The sequence below is a fragment of the Ovis canadensis genome, chromosome 12, assembly GCF_042477335.2.
Source record: "Ovis canadensis isolate MfBH-ARS-UI-01 breed Bighorn chromosome 12, ARS-UI_OviCan_v2, whole genome shotgun sequence".
NCBI lineage: Eukaryota > Metazoa > Chordata > Mammalia > Artiodactyla > Bovidae > Ovis > Ovis canadensis.
Genome location: NC_091256.1, coordinates 12,487,064 through 12,513,120, shown reverse-complemented (window position 1 = coordinate 12,513,120; position 26,057 = coordinate 12,487,064). Strand labels below are relative to the sequence as shown.

At 47.6% G+C, this 26,057-nt stretch overlaps 1 protein-coding gene and 1 long non-coding RNA gene across 3 annotated transcripts; one reads left to right on the top strand and one right to left on the bottom strand.

Annotated features, from left to right (window-relative positions):
- Nucleotides 1-11,754: 11,754 nt before the first annotated feature.
- LAX1 (lymphocyte transmembrane adaptor 1) lies at nucleotides 11,755-21,581 on the bottom strand. 2 transcript variants are annotated; one of them, XM_069545148.1, is made up of 6 exons: nucleotides 21,277-21,581; nucleotides 20,744-20,942; nucleotides 18,052-18,161; nucleotides 17,314-17,424; nucleotides 16,563-16,648; nucleotides 11,755-13,840 (listed from the first exon to the last, which is right to left on the bottom strand). In XM_069545148.1, exons 2-6 carry the CDS (start codon nucleotides 20,830-20,832, stop codon nucleotides 13,094-13,096), a joined length of 1,143 nt encoding a protein of 380 aa, XP_069401249.1. In that variant the 5' UTR covers nucleotides 20,833-20,942; nucleotides 21,277-21,581; the 3' UTR covers nucleotides 11,755-13,093. The 2 variants fall into 2 exon arrangements, with proteins under 2 accessions (XP_069401249.1, XP_069401250.1); XM_069545149.1 differs by having other exon boundaries at nucleotides 20,744-20,936; nucleotides 21,277-21,516.
- LOC138416309 (uncharacterized) lies at nucleotides 15,844-18,419 on the top strand. Its single transcript, XR_011247609.1, has 3 exons — nucleotides 15,844-16,053; nucleotides 17,545-17,720; nucleotides 18,072-18,419. It is a non-coding gene; the product is annotated as an uncharacterized lncRNA (long non-coding RNA).
- Nucleotides 21,582-26,057: the final 4,476 nt, after the last annotated feature.

Below are 26,057 nucleotides of genomic sequence, written 5' to 3'. Positions count from 1 at the left end.
AAAGGCCAAAGTGAAAATGAGGCTTGATTCCCTCCAGCAAGGACACTCAGAGGAATGAAGCTCTGGAAGTATGAGGTACTACGTTCCCTGCCACATGAAAGAAGCCTGCCATCGTAAAGAGTAAAGCTTACGCGCAGAGAGAGGCAGAGCAGAAAGCTGAGGAGCGAGTTCTGGCAGCATTTGAATCAACTCGACCTCATATCCTGCTATACCCTTGCTTTTCCCACAAATGAGTTAGTTACACGACTCATTATCAATGCATAATCTAGACTAAATTGGGTTTTTTGATCACTTGTACTAAGTAATACAGTAATATAGAAACCTTGTAAGTCGATACATACCATTTCAGCTCAGTTCAGTTCAGTCGCTCAGTCGTGTCCAGCTCTTTGCGACCCCATGAATCCCAGCACGCCAGGCCTCTCTGTCCATCACCAACTCCCGGAGTTTACCCAGACTCATGTCCATCGAGTCGGTGATGCCATCCAGCCATCTCCTCCTCTGTTGCCCCCTTCTCCTCCTGCCCCTAATCCCTCCCAGCAGCAGGGTCTTTTCCAGTGAAGATACACTCATTTCAGTGAATTTTATTCATTCATTTTATTCATTACTGAATACCTACTATTCAATTCAGTATACATTTATTGAATGGCTACCGTTCTAACATCCACTGGGCCTAGACGAGGCATACAGAGATAATAAAGCTTATCATTTAGTGGAGGAATAAAGATGTTCACAGCATAAAAACCACAATAGAAGGTGTTACAGTTATTCTTTTTAAGAAGTTATTCTTCTTTTAAATGTTTATTTAGGGCTTACTATGCGCTGGATAGTATATGGTGAAATTTGAAGTATGAAAATACTTCTCTGGAAATTCCAGGGAGTGATAACTTTTGACAAAAACATTAGAAGGCACTAGAAAATAGATGCTATTTGGAGGTTCCTGAAAAATCTTGAAGAGTACGCTTTAGCCTGTTTTAGACTGGGGGAGTGGGGAGGGGCGCGGGGCTGGCTGGAGCGGAGAGCAAAAGTCCAGAGGTAGGAAGAGCAGAGAGTGGAGACTGGGAGGCAGGCTTGGTATGGACTCTCCAGAGCCCTGAGTGGCCTCTTCAAGTCTATGTTTAGCAAGCTGGCTGTGGCAGCAACTTGTAGATAGCTTGGAAACCTAGGTGGCAGGCAGGGATAACCCACACCCAGTGCAACGCTGGGCAATTTTATGTAGTGTAGTTATATATAACGTAGTCCTGTCCTCTGGAAGCCTCTGATCTAGTTGTAGAGACCCATAAAACAGATCACAAAACAAAGTGTGTGATTAAGTCCAAAGCTTGGATCCAGATGAAAAATCCAGTGAAGTTCTAGTGAAAGGAAAGCTGCTGATGGGCTGGAGCCTTGCGGAAGGCTTTTTAGAGTTGGTGGGACTCCTGCTGGACTTCAAAATTCTATCCAAGGTCTCTCTTCTCATTCCCCTGCAGAGCAATTCTGGTGGTGGCTGAAGGTAGGATAGACAGAGACACTTATCCAAGCAACATCTGCCCCCATGCCCTTCGTGTGTCCTTATACATAACCCAAGACAAGGCTGCTGATGGAAAGGAAACTGGAAGACAGAGCTTAGGAAAGCAGTTTGGTTGCAGGTTGGTCCCCCAAACTGGGGGACAAGAATGCCTGCTAGCAACTGGGAGTCAGTGTGCTAGGCAGAGATATCAAAACAGAAGCCTACAGAATGAGCCTGGGTCAAGATGACAGGTAATGAAAGAAGACCACAGGTAGATAAGAACACGGATAGCCAAGACAAGCTCATCTGCTCGAACAAGGAACTCTCGACTCTGTGGTGAGCTTTGTTCCAGGAACCAGAAAGGGAGCACTCTATCCAGGAAGGCAATAGTGATTTCAGCTGGGAGGGTGGTAATATGAGAGAGACGCAAATCACAGCAGCTGTCTCAGCAGCAATAGCAGCAACAAGCTGGGGCTATTTTTCCACTGCAGGAAACTTGCTGGGCCCTCCACAGGAGGTCAGGCTTCCAGCTCACCCCTTGCTGAGTGTGGGTGGTCATCTACCCTAGACAAGCAACAATTTCATTTTTTCCACTTCCTGGGATTTTTGTGGAGAGGACTGGGTGGGACAACCTTTACTGAGATCATTAGAAAGCATGTCAGCTGTAAAGGGTGTGATGCAGGATTAAATCAAAGGATGCTTTCTCTGCTAACTGGAAGGAGCTGGTCTCAGGATCACCAGTCTCTGGCACCACAGAGGCCTTTGGGACTCAACTTTTATTCGCTGGATTTTGGGTGTTTAGTTGTGTTGCTGCTTCAATGCTCTGATTCTGGCAACAATGAGGCTTAGTAGGGGTGCCGAGAACTCCACCTCCTTCTGTGATCGCAGGCAGAAGAGGGTGTATAGTGGGGAAAGAGTTGAGATGGGCAGTGGGAGAGTGTTTGATGGGAAAAACGTGTGTGTTGAGCCCCTCCTGGAGTGAAGGGATTCTCTCTTCTTCATCTCTGCCTCCCTGGTGACTAAGCACACCTGAGGTGTCCGGGGCATCCTGTGAATGGAGTGCAGGGTCTACCGTGGGAAAGCCTGGACCAGCAGAGGCGAGGGCCCGCAGCACTTTCGGGATCCAGCGCTTCTGATGATGTGTAAAATTGGTTTGGTTTACTTGGGAGCATGTTTTACTGTTTCAATTTTACTCTTGTTCAGTTGTTTTGGAAACTTCAGTGGTTTGGTTTTAATTTCACTTTGAACTCATTAACTAGTTTTTGGTGTTTTTTTTTTTTTAAACTCAAGTTTGGTTTGTGATTTGTTTTTCTAACAAAATATTTGTCTTGCATTTGTTTCAGTCTACATCAAATCAGGGTCATTTAAAAATAATTTTTGGTTAATGTCTGTGTTCAGTAGAGCTGAGAAAGTAAATGTAGAAAGAAGGGAACAAGTGATGACTTTTAAATTTAATTTTTAAACCTAATTAGAGGGTCAGCAGTGCCTTAAGTGCTCATTAAGTTTCAAACAACAGAGAAGGCGTCAATGGCACCCCACTCCAGTACTCATGCCTGGAAAATCCCATGGGCGGAGGAGCCTGGTAGGCTGCAGTCCATAGGGTCGCAAAGAGTCAGACATGACTGAGCAACTTCACTTTCTCTTCACCTTCATGCATTGGAGAAGGAAAGGGCAACCCACTCCAGTGTTCTTGCCTGGAGAATCCCAGGGACAGGGGAGCCTGGTGGGCTGCCGTCTGTGGGGTCGCACAGAGTCGGACACGACTGAAGCGACTTAGCAGCAGCTGCAGCAGCAGCAAGTTTCAAACGAAGATCAAAGAAAAGCCAATTGGAAGGATCGTTTCTGGCCTCCACGCCAGACAGGAAGAGTTTATAATCTGTCCCATCTCACAGGCCCTCTGTTCCAGTCTTTAGTAGCTCTTCCATGTTTGCCCAGTACTTGCAGTTTACATGCTTTTTCTGCATAGAATAATTGGATCCTTGCAGTAGCTGTGTATGGTAGGGAGAAGAGGGTATGAGCTATTATTCCCGTTTTCCAGGTGGGGAACTGTCGCTTGGAACAGGATTGCATGATATCACATAGTTTGTGTGGCAGGTCCTCTGCCTGCTCAGCCGAGGTGCTTGTCCCCTGTCTTGAGTTGACAGGCCTTCTCACCCTGCATACCTTGGGTCAGTTCTTCAGACTTCAGACCCTCTAGGCTCAGGGGGTGCTGTGGAGCGCTGGGGAGAACAGCCCTGGCTGGGAAGGGCTGCAGGAAAGAGGAAGCAGCAATGGTTCTGCCTCCATCCCAGGAACTGAATTCTGGCCCCTCCTGTTTGTTCTCAAACTGACACTGGGTCCTAGATTCCAGAAATCCTCCTTCCTTCATGTTTTCGTCTGGAGAAGACCATAGGAGGTGGGCCCTCGCAGAAACCCAGAGTCGAATTTGCTCAGCAGGGAAGGCTTAGGCTGTGTACTCCAGGACCTAGGGCCCTTCAGTCCCTCCTGTTATTTAGGCAGCTCCTTAGCTCCCATCTTCATTTCCTTCCAAACACAGAGTAAGCTGAAGGGTTCCCACAGGGACCTGGGTAAATGCTTAGGCTGAGCACTTACCTTCCAGTCATTTCTCCAACGAATATCTACAATGGGCAAGCCAACTCACTTGCCTTATCTCCTTTCACTCTGGTGGTCCTATGAAGTAAGTGTCGTTACACTAATTTCATAGGAAATGAAGCTCAGAGAGGGCTTGTAACCAGTAAGTCATAGAGCTGGTTCCCCCGCTAGACATTCTGACCAAGCCTCTTGTGCCCATGTACTTCTGTTTTACTTGAAACGATGGACATGTGAGTGTGGTGTCCACACTAACTGAAACCACCCACTCTGGACAGGCACCATAGTAACCATTTGTGTGAATTATTTTGTGATAGGAGGTCCTGGTAAGGAACACAGTACTAACAAGCCACCACCAACCGGAAGAGTTCAGGAAAGGTTATAAGGAGATGCAATGTGTCCTACCACCTCCCAGAATCCTCCTTGCTGGCGGCCATCTTGACTGAGCAATGCGTGCACCACCAGGAAGGACCCTGAGTCAGAATGATTGGCCAGAAACAACCCGGAAACGAATCCATCGCCATAAAACTGTGAGCCACATGGCTGAGCGGTCCTCCTGGGTTCCCTCACCCTCCTGCTCTCCGCCCAATAAAGTCCTACCCAACAAAGTCCCTTGCTTTGTCAGCTGTGTTTCCTTGGGCAACTCATTTCTCAGTGTTAGACAAGAGCTCCCTTTCAGGCCCTGGAAGGGGTCCCCCTTCCTGCAACAAAGCCAGAGTGGCCAGTTCAGGGAGGAAAAAGAGATTTTTAAGTGTTTGGCTCGTCTGTGTGTCCATCTCAGTTTAACAGCCTCCAGAAAGCAAGGACTGAGGATGGTGAACATCTCTGTGACCGGTGTACAGGCTTTTGGTCAAGAGAGGAGGAAGAGGGACAAGAACACCCACTCTGTGTATTTAACCTGGGTGTGTGTGGGGGGCTGGGGGGAGTAAGCAGATGCAGGGCAGACCCCAAGGTGAAGGGAGGGTTCTGAGGGTTGGGGTGCCCTCTCTCCCCAGTGACCACCTACTCCAGAGCTCTTGGGGTCTCAGCCTGACCTCTGGATGTGTTGCGCCCTGTGCTTCTAAGAAGTCACTCAGTCCACACCCCTGCCTCCAGGCGATCCTGCTGAGGCTCACCAGGTAGAGAGCCCTCTTTCTGAAAATCTCCCTGAAGAAGGAGATTCTGCTGCCTGCTTACATTACACATTCCTTTTTTGATCCATTAGAAATAAGTAAATTCTTCAGAAGGGCTAACCTGAATCCGTCTTATTCAGATCCTGGTTGGCACTCACCAGAAAGAGAAAGAGGAGGATAAGTGAGATAGAGCACATTTTAAGACTTTTGCTCAGCTGTCTTCCCTGACACCCGACTCCACACTGGTATTTGGAGTCTGGAGCTCTGCCTTAAAGGCACTCTCGTCTGCTGGAGCTGGAAATGAGGGTACCAGAAAGAGTGCATCCACCAGGGTTGAGGACAGACAAAGAGGGGCTGCCGCAGCTGGTGGCCCCAGGCTGGCTCCCTTAATCTTAGTTTCTTCTGGGATTCAGTGGTTGTGGAGTGGAGAGAAAGTACGTCGGTAGGAAAAGCTATTTTTCTTTGCATTGTGTGGAGGGGTGTGGCTTATCTGACCAATTCAAGCCGATACAGACAATGTTCTATTTTTGGTTCCTCGAGTGACCTTTTGCAAAGTGTTCCGCTTCTATAGGCCTCGGTGGGCTCCCCACACCTGTGGCTTGGGAGCCTGGAAGTGGGATGCGTGCATGTCTCTCCTGGTGTGTGAAACCTGGTTAACTGGTTTGAAGCAAAGAGAATGGCAGCACTCTGAGCCAAGATCCTTGGGATAAGTTAGAAATAGAGTCAAATTCTGAAACTCTTATCAGAGGAGCCTCCAGAGGTCATCTGGTTCTTCCCTTCCATATTCCAGGCTGGAAGGTTCTTGTCACCATCCAATCTAGCTGGTTCTATATGAAGAGAAAGTTGTTCCATACCCTTCCCCACCACTCCCAGTCTCTGTGAGGACTGGCCTCTCTTCCTGCACTTTTCGTCGACCATGGTGGATGCAGCAACCTATGGGTGCATTCCAATGGGACCGCCTGCTTCTGGGCCTTAGGGCTTCATTCACCATAGGAGTCCTTGGTGCCCACGTTGTCATCACCCTAGAATCATAGGCATTGGGGTATAACTTCTGCTTGCTAATTACCCCAGTGCCGTCAGCTTGATATCATCTCCATGAGATAACCAGCCTGGCAATAACCAACTTGTTAGGCTTCTTGTATGATAAAGGCTGAGAAATAGTTCTAAAAATAACCGTTGCTCAGATCTGCTTGCTCAGCCGTCCCTTAAAACTCAGCTCATGTGTCACCTCCTCTGAGATGCCTTCCCTGAGTCCCCTCTCCCAAACACAAGGTAGGTGCCCCTCAAGGCTTCAAAAGTGTTCAGAGGTGGCCCTTATTAAGGCACTTATTGTGTACCGCAATGATGGCCTATTGCTGGGTCTCCTTCGCATTAGACTCCAGGCTCCTTGAGGGCAAAGCATCTTACTCAATTTTATATTTCCAGTAGTTGATACAGGGCCTGGCACAACAGGTGCCTGACAATTTATTATGGGAAAAATGAATCAACAGCTGACTGAATACATGAATGAGTATAAACTGTGGTTGGTGCTAAAGGTTTGGAGTTAGTCACAAGAGCATCCCATCAGATTCCAGAGGCAGGCAGGCCAAGAAGTCTGCCTCCTGGAGGTCTTTAAGAAGGAGCACCATGCTGTCTGCCTCTGTGTGTGTGTGCGTGCGTGCGTGGTCACTCAGTCGTGTCCAGCTGTTTGTGATCCTTTGAACTCTAGCCTGTCAGTCTCCTTTGTCCATGGGATTCTCCAGGCAAGAATACTGGAGCGCGTTGCCATGCCTTTCTCCAGGGGATCTTCCCAACCCAGGAATCAAACCGATGTCTCCTGTGTATCCTGCATTGCAGGTGGATTCTTTCCCCCTGAGCCATCAGGGAAGCCCTGCCATCTGCCTGGTCTGGGCCAGTTTTGGTTTTGCCAGGCCAGGGATGTAAGTCTCTGACCTTGCAAACCACAGATGTGAAACAAGGGAGGTAAAGAGTAGGGTCAAAGTTCTCCCTTTGGGAACTCACCCTCTGCTCCCTCATCTGTTTCTGAGGCTGCTTGTTGCAGAATAAAGTTGAAATGCTCAAAATCCTTTGACATAGGGAGTCTTGGGTAGGGTCTACACCCACCATTGATCATACACTTCTGAGTTCCTGCTGTGATAAAGGTTTTAGTTAGGCTACTGTATTTGAGTCTATGAAACCTTGAGGGGCTAGTATCATTATCCTCATTTTATTGAAGAGGAAAGTGAAGGTCAGAGAGGGTTGTTAACTTATCCAGTGGCACATAGCTGGTAAGTAGCAGCACTCAGTTTCAAACCTAGTTTCCTTACTAGGAAGGAATGCCCATATTTTCTCTTCCAAAGCCTGGGGCCCGTGGCTCTTGGACTTCTGACTGTCCCACCCCCATCCCTCTGCCTCTACGTGCTCTCTCTAAGTATAGAGCTCTCAAAACAGTTTATTTCTGGGTCTGGCATCTTGGTGGATAAACACAATCTGAATGAGGTAACTGATGCAGTCTCTGCCGTCCAGCGTGGACTGGCATGGGCTAGCCATCACACACTGCCACACACTAGCTAGCACAGCCACGTTTCCAGCTCCCTCTCCTGGATTCCCATTCCTTCCATCCCAGACCATGGCCAGGGATATTTCTCTTAACTTCTCCTGTCACACAGGAACAAAACCTCCTCTGTCTGGGCAAAAAAGGTACCCTGATTTTCATAACAGCTCTCTCAATTCAAAGTCATCGCATCCCCTGCATTGTGAAAACTGGAATTTTGCAAGAGGTTTCTGCCTCTTCGGGGTCCCTATGAGCACCGAAAGTTTGACTAAATATCCATTTTTCTTAAACTCACAGTCTTTTAAAATGCCCTGGAGGTAGTCAAGTCAAATGTTCTGGTTTCAGATTGAAGAAACAAAGGTGGATAAGACTGACTCTGGCTCTGAGGGGCTAGGAGTTTGTCAAAAGTTCCTCATGGCATCCATTTGTGTAAATGCTTCACCTAGCCCCAACAAACGCTTTAGTAGTTACACTGGACGTCTTCATATTAAGAAACTTGACCCACTGATTGAAGACAGCGTCTGTAGTGGTCATTGGCATCTTTGTCTGCTGCTGACAGCAGCAGCTGTTTACTCCAGGATCTAGGGCCCTTGTGTGCACAGAAATCCCCTAATAGGGTGACGTGTCCAGAATGTGAGCTTCAGATTTGATACCTACACCTGCAAAATTTCAGGTCCCTTTGCTCTGGTGGGTAAAATCACCCCCAGCTGATTCCCTGAGTGGTGGCACTTGGATTTTTTAATTTTTTCTTTGAAAACTCACTGCAGAAGGAACCATCACAATACTGTAGTGCAATTATCCTCCAATTAAAATACAATTTAAAAAAAAAAAAGAAAAATTACTGCTTCCTCTTGCTAAAGTCTTGCAGTTTGGGAAGAATTGGCCCTACTCCTGACTTCAAACCAGGGGATGAAACTCAATTCTGGAACTTTGGTCAAAATCTCTTCCAGTAGTGTTAATACCTGGATATGTGGGGCCATCTTGGCAATGCCTCCTGGAGAGCCAGCGTTGAAAGTCCAGCTGCAAGTGACAGAGGAACCAGTCCTGACAGTGAGATTTCTGTAGGCAGCCAGGCCTGTATACTCATGGATTTTGCTCAGGCCAGGTTTAGTTAGGTTTCTTTTCATTGCAATGGAAACAATCCAGACTAATGTTGGATTGAGGCCCATATCATTTAAAAAAAAAAAAAAAAGTTGCCTTTTTCTCCTGGCCTGAGGGAACAGGAGCAAACTCTTCTCCCTCCTACATCTCCTGCTATACATTGGCCTTTTCTTACTTCCTTTCCCCTTTCAGGTTACCCCAGAGTTTGGTCTAACCGGATTTCATCAGGATAAGCGTGTTAGTGTGTGTAGATGATGGAGGAACGAGCAGATTTCCAGACAGCGTTGTCCTGGTGGGGCAGGTGAGGCCATGGGGGACACAGAAGGAGAGCCCTCGGTTCAGGCTGGCTCCCGCTGCACGGAGTCGCAGAAACAGCCCTCAGGATGGCAGGCCACTAAGCTCGGGCGAGGGAGAAGCGGGTCCTCAGTGGGCAATTCCGCAGCCTCCTGAGATGTCCACCCTGCACCTTCTAACTCCTGATACTGAGATCACTGTCCTCTTCGCTTCAAAACTCCACAATACCCAGAGGTCTTGTTTCTATCCTTTTCTGTCCAAGACCCTGCTGTTGAGAGAGTCAGCTGGGGGTGATTTTACCCACCAGAGCAAAGGGACCTGAAAACCTGTGGTGATGGGTATCAAATCTAAAGCTCACATTTTGGACACATCAGCCTATTAGGGGATTTCTCTATGTACAAAATACTGCTCTAGCGCATCAGACCAACAGCTCTCCTTGGGGTGCTGCAGATGGACTTGTCAGGCGCGCCTCTGTCTGCTCCACTCCTCTGTCTCCCTGGCTCCTGTTCCTGGCTAGATTCAGTTTCTGAATTACCATCGAGAGGAGTAGGACTTGTATTAATTATCTGCACAATATTCGTCCCCTCTGGCCTGTGCTGAGATGAAAGGAAGAGCATCCTAGCTAGAAATGCCTGAGGGAGGGAAGCTGAAGAAAGTTCCAGCCAAGGACTAATGAGGGAGCCATGCCCAACAGGCTCCCGGGAGCTCTTTCCAATCCGACAGGGAACCAGTGTCTTTCTGTCTCCAGCTTGGCTGTGGCTTAGTCCGCAGGTACTGCCCCAAGCTTGGGTGCTACCTTGGCCGGGTTCTTTCTGTATTTGAGCTGATCTCCCAATGGCCAGCACCCTCACTGGCCAGCACTCCAGGTAAAGGTCCCCCCTCACTGCCCACTGCTGTTCCCTATTAGGCTGATTGGACACCCAGCGCCATCTGTTTTCACATGGGCCCCTGTTCTTTTGGTCCCAGGCTGCCTGAGGTTTTCTCCAGGCCCAGTTTGTGCAGCAGCATCTGCATTTCCGTCTCAGCCTGGCTCCATCTGGTTATTTCCTCTCTCTCACAGTCCCAGTCACCTTGAACTAGATCAGCAAGACAGAAAGCAGTAAGGAGAAGCGGGCTCTGAGCCCCTCTGCAGGGCAGGCACCTTTGTTCTGCTTGTGCTAGTGGCTGCTGCGCCCACACTCATTTGTCCCATCTTTGCTTGACCAGCAGCACAGTCAGCCGGGGTGGCCTGGACTCTGAGCCATCTATAGCCTGGACCCTAAGCCCTGATCTCGTTAGCCTAATGCTCCAGCTAAGCTCAGCTCATTTGCTCATTCAAAGCAGCTTTAGCATAAAGTCTGTGCCTAATTTTGTTATAGCTGCATGAGGAGTTACAGAAAGTCTATGGTGTAGTTGACTATAAAAACTTACACCTATGAAAATTCAGTCAGTTCAGTTCAGTTCAGTTCAGTTCAGTCGCTCAGTCATGTCCGACTCTTTGCGACCCCATGGACTGCAGCATGCCAGGCTTCCCTGTCCATCACCAACCCCCAGAGTCCACCCAAACTCATGTCCATCGAGTTGGTGATGCCATCAAACCATCTCATCCTCTGTCATCCTCTTCTGCTCCTGCCTTCAATCTTTCCCAGCATCAGGGTCTTTTCAAATGAGTCAGTTCTTTGCATCAGGTGGCCAAAGTATTGGAGTTTCAGCTTTAGCATTAGTCCTTCCAATGAATATTCAGGACTGATTTCCTTTAGGATGGACTGGTTGGATGTCCTTGCAGTCCAAGGGACTCTCAAGAGTCTTCTCCAACCCCACAGTTCAAAAGCATCAATTCTTTGGCACTCAGCTTTCTTTATAGTCCAACTCTCACATCCATACATGACTACTGGAAAAACCCATGAAAATTACCCAACAGCATAATAAGATTCCATGGACAGAGGAGCCTGGTGGGCTGCAATCCACGGGGTCACACAGAACAGAACATGACTGAGCTACTGAGCATGCACGCACACATAATAAAATGAGATGTGAATGACACAGAGTGTCCGGAATGGCCTGTGATTTGTTGTTGCTTGAATCAGAAGGGAAGTGCTGAGGGTATTCCGAGGACGGTGCGATGCCTGACGCTCTGACTGTTAGAGGACATCTGTCTGGGTTGATGCAGGTCTTGAAGCTTTGGAGGATATGGGCCAAGTGGGTCTGAAATTATAGCAAGTAGCTGGAACTCAGGGAGGCCTGAACTTTGGGGAAATCATCTTCCTGAATAATATTCAAGTTGCTGCTGCTAAGTCGCTTCAGTCGTGTCCGACTCTGTGCGACCCCATAGACGGCAGCCCACCAAGCTCCCCTGTCCCTGGGATTCTCCAGGCAAGAACACTGGAGTGGGTTGCCATTTCCTTCTCCAATGTATGAAAGGGAAAAGTGAAAGTGAAGTCGCTCAGTCATGTCCGACCCTCAGCGACCCCATGGACTGCAGCCCACCAGGCTCCTCCGTCCATGGGATTTTCCAGGCAAGAGTACTGGAGTGGGGTGCCACTGCCTCTCCTTACCTGTATCATATTTACTTACTTGTTCAACTGGAGGATATACTTAGTTTCAAAATTGCTAAACTATACTCCCATGAGACACAAATTTATCAATTAACACTGCAAGTGTTTGTGTTCAGCTCTTTGTGTCTTCATCTTACATTTTCAAGCAAAATATTGTTTTCCAAAGTTACTTGGGCCAGCTCAATTTTCCCCCACTCCCTTCAATGACATTATGTCATACATTTGTAAAACCAATTCAATTTTTACAAAATTTCATAAAATTTTTACACTCTGCATTATATTGTGGGCCCCTCAACAGCCTGGTGAGGTTTTAAAATTTGCATGTAATAAAGTCATCCTTTGTGCTGTACGGGCTTTTTTGTGTGTGTTTTGACAAACGCATACAGTCAAGTATCAATCACCTTATAGAAATATTGTCCTTAAAATTTCCTTGTACAGCTCCTGTGTTCCCGCTTCCCAAGCCTCTCAACCACTGATCTGTTTTCTGCCTCTACAGGTTTGCTTTTTTCAGAAATGTCGTATAAGTAGAACCATACAATATGTAGACTTTTACGTAGAGCTTCTTTCACTTAGCAAAATGTGTTTAATATTTGTCCATGTTGTTGCATGAACCTATACACTTCACTCATTTTTACCGTTGAGTGTGGATAAATTCATTGTGTGACTATAGGACAGCTTGTTTATCCACTCACCTGTTGAAAGACCTATTTCCAAGTTTTCACAATCATGAATAAAGCTGCTATAAACAGTCATGTATGAGGTTTTTTTTCCTCTTGTGAACACAACCTTTACACTTGGATAAATACCTAATACTGGAATGACTGGGTTATATAATAAGTGTATGTTAATAAGAAACTGATGCACAATTTTCCAGAGTGAAGCTTATGGCTTGCAATCCCCTTAGCAATGATGATAATTATTATTCTGCATTTTCTCCAGCATTTGGTGGTCCACACTCATTCTAGAGTGGAAACTCTCCCTCCCCACCCCACTCCAATTGCTTCATTCCTTTTGGCCTCTGCCTGGATTACCAAATAATCTGTTCTAGCTTTGCAGCCTGCTGGTATTAGCAAAGCCAATGATTTTAGGCTACATCGTGTTTCCACTGCGCACTAAAGGACTCTTCCGTTTTTAACCTCCTAACAATTCTGTAAGGTAGTTTCAGCAAACATTCTTAAGTTGGTATGAGAGGTAACAGAACCTTGCTGAGAAGAATTACTTTCTGGCTTTCTCAAAACTCTGCTTTTGAGAGCCCCTTAGCTCCTTGCTCATTTCATCTCCTTAGCCTAACCAAATGAAACCACTGAAATACAGGGTCGTCAAGGGTGATTCTGGCAGCAGCGACCACGTCATGTAGCTTGCCGGTTGGGTGGCTGGGTCTCAGTTTGTCAGGAAAGAGCCGTGGGTCAGGCCGCTGCTCAGCCCCTGCGCCTGCCTCGGCAGCTCACACATTCTCATAGTCATGAGAGTCCTCACTTGACGTCTCTGTCTCTTCTGCATGTTTCCACGGCCCGGTCTCACTGTGGGCAGATGACTGACAGGCCACGTAATCCTTTAAAGCCAGGAAGCTCCCTGACTGCACGGCAGGTAGGATGTGGGTCTCTGGACCGTCTGTCCTGCCCTCTACATGGTGTGTGTTTGAGGATGTCACTTCCTCCTCCTGCTGCTTGCTGCTACTGGGACCTGGTGGTACATTTTCATAATCCCTGCGGCACTGAAACGTCCCCCGGAGCTGCTTCCCTCGGGGGGTCCCGAGGTCCAACTCTGCCACGTTGACATAGTCATTCGAGGTCTGAGAAGACCCTTCCCCATCGCTGAGTGGGTCACTGTTATCAGTTCCTGGAGACCCCAAACTGGTGCAGTCACTGGCGTTCCCACAACCCTCATCTATTTCTTCAGACAGTGCCAGCTCCTGGGTGCTTGGGAGGATGAAGAGGTTCCCAGGAGGGTTACTGGCAGAAGCCAAAGTCTCAGCAAGCTCCTTGGCTGTGGGGATATTGACATAGTCTCTTGAATCCTCTGAAGAAGTGCTCGGGGAACCTCTTGAAGCTCTGACATTGACATAGTGAGGCGAGGGAGCAAGGTTTCCACACATCTGGGGCCACATGGCATTGTCATAGATGCCCACTGCATGCCCCATGGCGTGAGTATGGGCTCTGTGCACGTGGAGGGTGTCGCCTGCTTGGGAGGGCTGTAAGTAAGAAGAGAAGGCGAGTGACAGGGCAGGAGCAGGAATAAGGACAAGCCCTTTCTTCTCCCTACCCGGTACTGCTGTATCTAATGGCTCCTTCACTCAGCTCTTCACTGCAGAGAAAACCTCTGCAGCAGGGGTCTCAGATCACAAGGCTTCCGACGCCAGGTTGGGATGAGTGAAGTGCGCTGGGTTTAAGGAAAGCAGCAGTGTAAATGTGACAATAAGTTGTAACTAGTTTCTGGCCGCACTGTGGGGGTTCAGTGGGGGAAGTATTATGAACTAGAGAGAGCCTGCCACCCCAGAACATATTGCTAGGCCCAGCATAGTGGCTAAAGATAGAGGCTTAAGTTCAGACTAACAGTGCAAGTCCTAACCTTACCACTCTGTGCTGAGTTTACACAGTTACCTAATCTCACTGTGCCTCAGCTTCCTGACTTATACAATGGGGCTAATCATAATAATATCAATACCATGTGATTTTTGTGAAGAAAAAATGAATTACTACCTGTGAATTGTTTAGCTCCTGGCACAGAGGGGACACTACGAAATGCTTGCTGTTATTAGCATGGGCGCAGCTGACACACAGATCAGCTACGGCCATTTAGGAATGCTGGTCTGATGTTTCCAGGACGTCTGACTTTCTCAAAAAAGGCTGAATATCTGGACTTCAGTGTGAAATCTCTTAGGTTTTTAAATGTTCGCAACTGGTTCAAAACGTCCTTCAAACAGTACAGAGTACAATCCAAACCTGTTTGTAGGTTTAAGTCAGCTTGAGATCTAAACTCTAGGTGCAAAATCCCCTCAGGGCTCAGCTGAATCCGAGAACTAGCTTAAGCAGTAGATTTCCTCCACTCTTCCATTTATAGCCACGTGGACCTGCTGCCCTAGGAAGTCTTAGAAGCAGGACCAGAGTCTAAGAATGGGACACGCAAGAGCAGGAGGAAGCAAATGTGGCGACTTGGAGGCTGCCACGTGGTCATCAAACCTGCGCCCCCGGGTAAAGAAAGGCTGGGTAACAAGCCAATCAGCAGCCCTGAGTAAAGAAAGGCCGGGTAACGAGCCAATCAGCAGCCCTGGGTAACGAAAGGCTGGGTAACAAGCCAATCAGCGGCCCTGGGTAAGGAAGGGCTGGGTAACGAGCCAATCAGCAGCCCTGGGTAAAGAAGGGCCGGGTAACGAGCCAATCAGCAGCCCTGGGTAAAGAGAGGCTGGGTAACGAGCCAATCAGCAGCCCTGGGTAAAGAAGGGCCGGGTAACGAGCCAATCAGCAGCCCTGGGTAAAGAGAGGCTGGGTAACGAGCCAATCAGCAGCCCTGGGTAAAGAAGGGGCGGGTAACGAGCCAATCAGCAGCCCTGGGTAAAGAGAGGCTGGGTAAGGAGCAAATCAGCAGCCCTGGGTAAAGAGAGGCTGGGTAAGGAGCAAATCGGCAGCCCTGGGTAAGGAAGGGCTGGGTAACGAGCCAATCAGCAGCCCTGGGTAAAGAAGGGCTGGGTAACGAGCCAATCAGCAGCCCTGGGTAAAGAAGGGCCGGGTAACGAGCCAATCAGCAGCCCTGGGTAAAGAGAGGCTGGGTAACAAGCCAATCAGCGGCCCTGGGTAAGGAAGGGCCGGGTAACGAGCCAATCAGCAGCCCTGGGTAAAGAGAGGCTGGGTAACAAGCCAATCAGCGGCCCTGGGTAAGGAAGGGCCGGGTAACGAGCCAATCAGCAGCCCTGGGTAAAGAGAGGCTGGGTAACAAGCCAATCAGCGGCCCTGGGTAAGGAAGGGCTGGGTAACGAGCCAATCAGCAGCCCTGGGTAAAGAGAGGCTGGGTAACAAGCCAATCAGCAGCCCTGAGTAAAGAAAGGCCGGGTAACGAGCCAATCAGCAGCCCTGGGTAACGAAAGGGCTGGGTAACGAGCCAATCAGCAGCCCTGGGTAAAGAGAGGCTGGGTAACGAGCCAATCAGCGGCCCTGGGTAAGGAAGGGCTGGGTAACGAGCCAATCAGCAGCCCTGGGTAAAGAGAGGCTGGGTAAGGAGCAAATCGGCAGCAGCGGCACCATGGCCGTACTCACCCAGGGGTGCGGTAAAACCGAAGAAAAAAATTCTTTAACAAGCTAACAAGGACTTATCTGCAGAAACGAGCGCCCTGATCTTCAGGACAGTCCCTCTGCCCCACACTGCTGTGCGTCTCCTTCTTGGGAGCTGACTTCGGAGCCAAACGCAAAGGTATCCCCAACACGCTCAACACTTTTGACACCAGTCGCAGTGCTGAGTGACTTATGAGTATTTCTGCTATGGAGGAAGGTGGAAACAATTTGACATAGGCTTGGAAGTAATTCCCAAAGCAGAACTTTAAGGGTGCTTTGAGCACCAACAGCCCTGTAGGAAAATTTATGCACCCTCCCAAGGTAATTACGGTACAGGAGACAACACTTATTTGGGAAAATGCATTATCGTGTCTTTGTTAAAGCAGTACAGTTCGGTTCCAACAAGTATCCATGAACACATGTGCCTTGGTGCCTTTCTTAAAATCTCAAGCACTTGCTCCTCTCTTTCGAAATTTTTTGCCTTGGGTGGTAGGGCGGTCCTGAGGCTAGTCTTCCCATTTTCTAATAGGGCCTGAGGTGCTGTTTATAGTGAAATAAAAAGCAAAACCTAGAACTCTTGCACTTCAGCTCTTCTGCCAGAGACACGTCATTTCTCCCAAAGGGACTGTCGTTTAGCCTCACTCTTACCACATGCTCAGAAGGAGGGCTGTCAGAATTCCTGGAGAGGAGGCTTTCGGTGCTGACAATACGGATGCTTCTTGAGGGATGTCTTCCTGAAAGGACAGAAAGCAAACCCTGAGTGCAGTCAGCCAGTCCTCCAAGTGCTTCAGCCTGTTCATTCCTCACATTCTGGGTGAAGTGGACCTGTCTGATATCTGGTATTTGGGGGCCAGTGTTCTGTGGGGAGAGGATCAGGGCTTCAAGGATGATGAGCTGGGAGACCAGGAACACTCCTCAGCTGGCTGAGGACAAATGGACACTAACACAGGACTCGAGGAGGCTGGCTGGGAGGAGTCTTCTCGGGTGAGCCCTCCCTGACTTGAGGCTGGAGGCCATGTTCTCCTCCTGTGTGTCTTTCCCAACCTTAGACATACCCAGCTAACTACATCAGGAAAACCCAAAACTGTAGCCTGTGTAATCAAATTATCATGCTGTACTCTGTAAACTCATACAGTGACATAGGCCAGTCATTTCTCAATGAAGCTGGAGAAAACCCCAAACCAGATCCCTGACCCCGATGGCTCCCTGCTCCCTCTTCAAGCCCCCAGGCCCCACTGGAGGTGAACCTTGCCACCTGTCTGTCTCGTCCTCTTGCCGGCTCCCTGAAGAGCAGGACGGTAGCATGCTTAGAAAAAGCCGCTTTTGCAGGTGAGACCCTATATTCTGGGGGCAGAAGTTCTGTAGGCCTGGATTCCATGGATGAGAAAGAAAAACCTACCCAGCTCTTCTTGTCTTCGGGGCAAGAGGTCATAAATATTTTTGGCTCGCTGTCTGGGTCGAGGCAGAGTCAATAAGGGCGTGATGGTAACTCGGAGGTAGGGAACTTGCCCTGCAAGACAGTGAGAGACACAGAGGTCATGGCTGGGCTTAGCCACACAGAATTGGGGAAGAGACTGCGCCTGAAAATATTCCCCACCCTCACCATGTATTATGAAAAACTTGTTTCCAGACTTGACCAATGCCTTTGAGCTAGAAGAACAAGGGACTCAGGAGACAGAAGCAGGAAGAAGAAATGGGCACAGGGCACCAGGGCATGGCTTTCAGAATGAAGCTCTACTCAGCACGGAGCTTTCAGAGCCATGGCTTGTGATCCCGACGGAGACAATGACCTGTGTTTACACACAGGTAAGAACAGAGGACTCCTCAGTGCAATGGTTTATCTCGGGAGGGCGATGTGCGTGTCTGTGCTCCATCATGTCTGACTCCATGTGACCCCATGGACTGTTGCCTGCCAGGCCCCTGTCCATGGGATTTTTCCAGACAAGAATATTGGAGTGGGTTGCCATTTCCTCCTCAAGGGGATCTTCCTGACCCAGGGAGCGAATCTACATCTCCTGCATATCCTGCATTGGCAGGCCGATTCTTTACCACTGTGCCATCTGAGAACTGGGCTTTAAATTCCAGACTAGACAACTGATCATAGTGTGTCTCAACTCTGGACAAACAAGGGACTCACGCTTCTTCCGTTTACCGCAGTTCCACAGGACGCAGAAAACTGCCACAACCAGGAGGATGGCAAGGAGAGCCGCAAACCCAGAAAAGATGCTGCTGCTGTGGTCTCCAGTCCTGTGAGGAAAACCAAGGGCCACGATCCAGCCATGGGCCCGGGGTGGGGGGTGGGGGGAGATGCTTCCTCCAGAGGCAGGACTCGAGGCTTTGGGGTGGGAGCCGAGGGAAGGAAAACTGAGGTGGGATGGGCTGGGTGGTAGAAGAGCGTGTTACCTCCTCATGGAGAGAGGGAAGGAGGATGTGGGAGAAGGGAGCTATCCTTTCTGAATGCTCACTGGATGCCAGTGGTTTGCATTAAAGCTTATTTAATCTGTATAACGATCCCATCTCTCTTTGTGACCAAGGAACCTGAGATTTAGACTCAGTAAGGTAGAGTAACATAGGGAAGATCACATAGGTAGGAAGGAGCATGATGGAATGTGAATCTAGGTCTGTTTGGGCCCAAAGACTGTTCTTTCTATGGCTTCACACTGTCTTCCAAACTTGTCAAATCCATTTGCTCCTGCTTACCCTGTTCCCTGCCCCTCAGCTTTCTGTCTTTCTTGGAAGAGATTATCCACTTACAATTAAGGAGCAGCTCTGGGACAAGACTCCAGGTTGCTTGCATTTAATAATCCCTGTAGCATCAGCTTGTGGGGCTGGTCTTCAAGCAACACTCTGCTCTGCTGTGGAATGTGACCCAGGCAAATGCACTGGGTAAGGACCGGGCTGTTCGCAATTCCTGGGCAGGGCCAGGCTAGCTCTGTTTTGGCTATAGGAAGCAGCCAGTTGAGGTTACAGAGTGCATCACTAGCAGACTTGCCCCTCCAAATGCTAGAAACCAGGTCATCCATCGGGGAAGGTTTTTGTCCTTATGAGTTCTAGACTTGTTCACCCAGTTTCATACTGGACATTTCTATGTGGTAACCTAATAGACATCTCAAACCAAAAATGTTTAAAACAGAACTCCTGTTCTCCCCCACCCCCCATAAGCCTGTTCCTCTGGTGTTTCCTGTCATCTGATGGCTTGGTCAGAACCCTTGGAGCCATTCTTGAATGTTTTCTTTTTCACACCCCACTGCTAGTTAACCAGCAGTTTCTATCTGCTCAACCGGGACGTGTACCCCAAAGCATCACCTCTTGCTCCTCCATTGCCACCACCTCGGTCTGAGCCAACATGAGTTCCACACAGACCTTTGCCAGAACCTCTCTAATGAGCTCCTTGCTTTCACTCTTGGCCCCAACATTCTATGTTCACACAGGAGCTAGAGTGATCCTCTAAACAGTTAAATCAGATCACGTGCCCCCTCTGCAACCCCCCATGACTTCTCATCACACGTGGGATAGCATCCATTGTCCCTAACAGGTGAGAATGTGACGGCCTCCTCTCTTCTGCCTTTGCCTGCCTCTGACCTCCTTTCCTACTATTTTCCTCTGACCTTGATGACCAGGACTCCATGCTGCTTCCAGCAAAGCACAGTCTTGTCTCAGTCCCGCTGCCCCCTCTACCACAGTTCAATCCCCTCATTTAATTTAGGACTCTTCTGAAATGTCACCTCCTCAGATAGGTCCTCCCTGGTCACACCCTCCTGGGTCCTCCAGTCCCCTTACTCTGCCCTGGTTTTTCTTCATAGCTTACGACTGACTGATGTTATGCTAGCCATGCTTTTGTTCATCTGTTTGTATCTGACCCTCCCACTTAACTGTAACCTCCAGGAGGCTGTCCTTGTCTGTCCTATTCACCTTGTGCCTGCCACCGTGCTTGGCACTCAGTAGGAACCTGATGGATATTTGTTAAATGAATGAATGAATAAATTATCAAATGAATGGATGTAGAAATAGTATTGGAGGAGTGCTGCAGGATTCTGACACTTTATGAATTCCTTCCCCATCAACGACCTTGTCCACCTGCAGGGGACAGGTATTTGTTTATCATGGTAATGACATTTACCTCCCCAAACTACAGTGATTTTTAATTTATTGCTGTTGAGCTGTGCTTTTATCACTGCACTGAAATCAATACCTCTCAGTGTCAAAGTTTCAAGTATTGATGGACTTTTTGTTAATATAATATTGAAGGTTTTAACTGTAATATAATATTGAAGGTTTTAACTGTTAATATAATATTGAAGGTTAATATAATATTGAAGGATTTACATCTATGATTAATTCTGTGGGGTTTTATGATCTAAGGCTGTGTCTTTATCATATCTGTGATTCCATTTTCATTCATGGCAAGTGTTTAGGACGTAAAAGCACATCTGCGTAAAAAGTGGGCCGTTTGTTTCCATCCAAGTAGAAACTGGTTTTTGCTTCTGTTTCTTTGAGGAGTGATCTGTGGGACTTGAAAAAGGAAAGCTCAAGGACCGCCATGCGGGCCTCTGAGCATGAGAAACCCAGCCATGCCAGGAAGCCAGCTCTAAGGAAGTGGTGTGTTATCATATTTCCTCTCTTCCCAACAACTCCTTTCTGTTCGCAATACCTATTCCTTTCCTCCCAGCAGTTCTGAGCAAACCTCTCTGAGCCAAGAGTTTAGCGGTCTTAGGAGACGAGAGCCTGGTGAGGGGTGGCAAGGCTGCTGGGGCAGAAGCTTCCCAGGATAGACCAGGACCCTCTTTCTAAATCAGGGGAGGGGAGTGCTCACCGCCCCCGGCACTCACTTGTTCAGGCTGCCGAGGGTTCCCCGCAGAGTGCTGGGCTCTGAGGTTCTCCCTGCGGGCTCCGACTGCGCTGACGTGGTGGCATCCATTATTCTGCGACCCTCTCTGGCTTCAGCTTCTCCTCCTAGGCCTTCTCTTAGTCGTCATCAGCTTGCCAGTCAGCTTGCCACTTTTCCTGTCTCTTCCTAAACTGCTGACTCTCAAGAGAAAAGGCAGAATTGGTTTGTCTTTTACATATAATCCCATCTAGTATAAGCATTTTTTTTTAGTAAAGAAGAATGACAGAAATCCTCCTGGTCTCCATTTTCTGAACATTCCCTGACATACAACTCGACTCTCAAATTTTCATCTTCTTAAATCTTTATTTATCAAAATCCATCACAAAAAGTCTATTGGTTTTTACTTCTCCCTTTCTAAAGCTTCCAGTCTTTCTTTCTAGAACTTTCTCTCCCACAACCAACTCTACCTTGCGTCTATCCCTGAAATGTCAGGCTGACTTGACCCAAAATACAAAACAGCAAGTTTGGCTCTACCTGGTTGTGGCTGCGATGCTGACTGCAAGAGGGGAGAGCGCTTCTGGGTGTGGAGCTCCCCAGCTCGGCTCAGGGGGACGCCAGACGCTCTGCCTTGTGGCGGGGACGTGCGGGGCTCCGAGGGGGAGACGGCCAAGAGGGCAGAGACGGGCTCCTTGAGAAGTTCATCCTCCCCCAAACCCCCAAAGCAGAGAGAAGAGAGCAAACACTTTGCCAGAATGGAAACAGATAGTCAGCCACAGGAAGCAGTACCACCGACGTGCTGATGAAGCCTGGGGCCCAGGAAGTGATGCTCAGCTCTCAATATGATAGAAGCAAGGGCGCCTGCACCCTGTTGCCTGGGCTGGCTGATGCGCTGTGGTCTGCGGGGAGCGTGATTCAAGAGGGGTCAAGGTGATAGGGTGTGTGTGATTGCTCCCCCTGGGTTTCTGTGATACTGAGTTTTATCGGCCTCCGGATTGACAGTGTTTGTTTCAGCGTCTGAGGAGCACTGGAAGGTGCTTTTTAGAAACAAATGCAGATTTTGGGTGCCTGTGGCTGGCTCGTGGGTGCAGGGCTTCCCAGACCTGGTGCCAAGAGCAGACGGCGTGTGCACGGGCAGCCTGGAAGATGGCAGGTGGGGAAGCAGACAGAGCCAAACCTCAGAACCTCGACAGCTGCTTTAACAAAATTTTCAAGAACGTCCCCCTGCCTGCGACCATCTCAAGGTTTTCCCTTGTGTGATCTTATCATCTACACAGCGTGTTTGAGTCAGCCGAGTCTTCCATCCCCTCTTATTTTCTCCTGCCCCCATGCTTGAGGGAAACAGCCTCCTCACAGGAGGCTCCCAGGCCTCAGACTGAGCTCTGGGTCTTCCGGCTCTGGCTGCACCCCTGCCCTCGCCACAGTAAACCAATTAAACCAACCACTCAAAACAGAAACCAGGTGTCTGAAGCAATTCGTCCTGATAGTAGAAGAAAACCATTCACTCCTGGTGACCGCATATGTGTTTTAAACCTAACTGCTCTGGTGTTGCCTTTAACCACTTGATCAGTGCAAAGATACAGAGGAAAACAACAGAATGCGAAAGACCAGAGATCTCTTCAAGAAAATTAGACATACCAAGGGAACATTTCATGCAAAGACGGGCTCAATAAAGGACAGAAATGGTAGGGACCTAACAGAAGCAGAAGACATTAAGAAGAGGTGGCAAGCATACACAGAAGAACTGTACAAAAAAGATCTTCGTGACCCAGATAATCATGATGGTGTGATCACTCACCTAGAGCCAGACATCCTGGAGTGTGAAATCATCACTATGAACAAAATAGTGGAGGTGATGGAATTCCAGTTGAGCTATTTCAAATCCTAAAAGATAATGCTATGAAAGTTCTATACTCAATATGCCAGCAAATTTGGAAAACCCAGCAGTGGCCACAGGACTGGAAAAGATCAGTTTTCATTCCAATCCCAAAGGAAGGCAACGCCAAAGAATGCTCAAACCACTGCACCATTGCACTCATGTCACACGCTAACGAAGTAATAGTCAAAATTCTCCAAGCCAGACTTCAACAGTACGTGAACCGTGAACTTCCAGATGTTCAAGCTGGATTTAGAAAAGGCAGAGGAACCAGAGATCAAATTGCCAACATCTGCTGGATCATAGAAAAAGCAAGACAGTTCTAGAAAAATATCTACTTCTGCTTTATTGACTATGCCAAAGCCTTTGACTGTGTGGATCACAATGAACTGTGGAAAATTCTTAGATAGGAATACCAGATCACCTTACCTGCCTCCTGAGAAATCTGTATGCAAGTCAAGAAGCAACAATTAGAACAGGACATGGAACAATGGACTGGTTCCAAATTGGGAAAGGAATGTATCAAGGCTGTATATTGTCACCCTGCTTATTTAACTTCTATGCAGAGTACATCATGTGAAATGCCGGGCTGGATGAAGCACAAGCTGGAATCAAGATTGCTGGGAGAAATGTCAATAACCTCAAATACACCACCCTTATGGCAGAAAGTGAAGAAGAACTAAAGAGCCTCTTAATGAAAGTGAAAGAGGAGAGTGAAAAAGCTGGCTTAAAACTCAACATTCAAAAAACTAAGATCATGGCATATGGTCCCATCATTTCATGGCAAATAGATGGGGAAACAGTGGAAAAAAGTGAGAGACTTTATTTTCTTGGGCTTCAGACTCACTGTGGACAGTGACTACAGCCATGAAATTAAAAAGACTCTTGCTCCTTGGAAGAGAAGCTATGACCAACCTAGACAGCATATTCAAAAGCAGAATTACTCTGCTGACAAAGGTCCGTATAGTCAAAGGTATGTTTTTCCAGTAGTCATGTGTGGATGTGAGAGTTGGACTATAAAGAAAGCTGAGTGCTGAAGAATTGATGCTTTTGAACTGTGGTGCTGGAGAAGACACTTGAGAGTCCCTTGGACTGCAAGGAGATCAAACCAGTCCATCCTAAAGGAAATCAGTCCTGAATATTCATTGGAACGACTGATGCTGAAGCTGAAACTCCAATACTTTGGCCACCTGATGTGAAGAACTGACTTATTGGAAAAGACCCTGATGCTGGAAAGATTGAAGGCAGGAGGAGATGGGATGACAGAGGATGAGATTGTTCGAAGGCATCACCGACTCAATGGAGATGAGTTTGAGCAAGCTCCGGGAGTTGGTGATGGACAGGGAAGCCCGGAGTGCTGCAGTCCATGGGGTCGCAAAGAGCTGGACACGACTGAGTGACTAAACTGACTGAACTGAGTGACTTGAAGAGTTGAATGTGACATATGATTCTAAAGATTCTAGGATTGGTTTTCGATGGACAGGACGTAAGCATCTGAGCAACCAAAGCCCTTTGTGGTGGAGGGCAACATGCTAAACATCCTCTTTGGAAAAACAGAAGCACTGGGTTAAGAGTATCAGATCTTAAATTACTACCTGGGTGATCTTGAACAAGTCCTCTAATCTTTTGGGGTGTGTCTTTGGATGTAAAATGACAATCATAATGATATTTAAGTAATGCTGTTGTGAGAATTAATTGGTTGAACCATGAAAAATGCCTGGCTTAGGACTTGGCAGGTGCACCGGTTCATTAAATGGGGCTGCTGTTACAGTATCATCTCCTAATGCCTGAGGCTCATTTCTTTACACTTAATGGACCACTCCCTCAGGCTTTTCTCTCTTCCTCTCTGGATGCTTAGCCTGCCTACCTTTGTGTGTTCCTTTATTCTTTTTTTTTTTAAATTTTTTAATTTTAAAATCTTTAATTCTTACATGCGTTCCCAAACATGAACCCCCCTCCCGCCTCCCTCCCCATAACATCTCTCTGGGTCATCCCCATGCACCAGCCCCAAGCATGCTGTATCCTGCGTCAGACATAGACTGGCGATTCGATTCTTACATGATAGTATACATGTTAGAATGCCATTCTCCCAAATCATCCCACCCTCCCCCTCTCCCTCTGAGTCCAAAAGTCCGTTATACACATCTGTGTCTTTTTTGCTGTCTTGCATACAGGGTCATCATTGCCATCTTTCTAAATTCCATATATATGTGCTAGTATACTGTATTGGTGTTTTTCTTTCTGACTTACTTCACTCTGTATAATCGGCTCCAGTTTCATCCATCTCATCAGAACTGATTCAAATGTATTCTTTTTAACTGCTGAGTAATACTCCATTGTGTATATGTACCACAGCTTTCTTATCCATTCATCTGCTGATGGACATCTAGGTTGTTTCCATGTCCTGGCTATTATAAACAGTGCTGCGATGAACACTGGGGTACATGTGTCTCTTTCAATTCTGGTTTCTTCGGTGTGTATGCCCAGCAGTGGGATTGCTGGGTCATAAGGTAGTTCTATTTGTAATTTTTTAAGGAATCTCCACACTGTTCTCCATAGTGGCTGTACTAGTTTGCATTCCCACCAACAGTGTAGGAGGGTTCCCTTTTCTCCACACCCTCTCCAGCATTTATTGCTTGCAGATTTTTGGATCCCAGCCAATCTGACTGGTGTGAAGTGGTACCTCATTGTGGTTTTGATTTGCATTTCTCTAATAATGAGTGATGTTGAGCATCTTCTCATGTGTTTGTTAGCCATCCATATGTCTTCTTTGGAGAAATGTCTATTTAGTTCTTTGGCCCATTTTTTGATTGGGTCGTTTATTTTTCTGGAATTGAGCTGCATAAGTTGCTTGTATATTTTTGAGATTAGTTGTTTGTCAGTTGCTTCATTTGCTATTATTTTCTCCCATTCAGAAGGCTGTCTTTTCACCTTGCTTATATTTTCCTTTGTTGTGCAGAAGCTTTTAATTTTAATTAGATCCCATTTGTTTATTTTTGCTTTTATTTCCAGAATTCTGGGAGGTGGATCATAGAGGATCCTGCTGTGATTTATGTCTGAGAGTGTTTTGCCTATGTTCTCCTCTAGGAGTTTTATAGTTTCTGGTCTTACATTTAGATCTTTAATCCATTTTGAGTTTATTTTTGTGTGCGGTGTTAGAAAGTGATCTAGTTTCATTCTTTTACAAGTGGTTGACCAGTTTTCCCAGCACCACTTGTTAAAGAGATTGTCTTTACTCCATTGTATATTCTTGCCTCCTTTGTCAAAGATAAGGTGTCCATATGTGTGTGGATTTATCTCTGGGCTTTCTATTTTGTTCCATTGATCTATATGTCTGTCTTTGTGCCAGTACCGTACTGTCTTGATGACTGTGGCTTTGTAGTAGAGCCTGAAGTCAGACAAGTTGATTCCTCCAGTTCCATTCTTCTTTCTCAAGATAGCT

Excerpts from the sequence above, each read along its gene's own strand:
- LAX1 (XM_069545148.1), bottom strand. The coding sequence starts at position 20,832 with ATGGATGCCACCACGTCAGCGCAGTCGGAGCCCGCAGGGAGAACCTCA. Across the intron at positions 18,162-20,743 it reads ACCCTCGGCAGCCTGAACAA|GACTGGAGACCACAGCAGCA; the intron begins GTGAGTGCCGGG and ends TTTTCCTCACAG. Across the intron at positions 16,649-17,313 it reads CCGAAGACAAGAAGAGCTGG|GAAGACATCCCTCAAGAAGC; the intron begins GTAGGTTTTTCT and ends CTGTCCTTTCAG.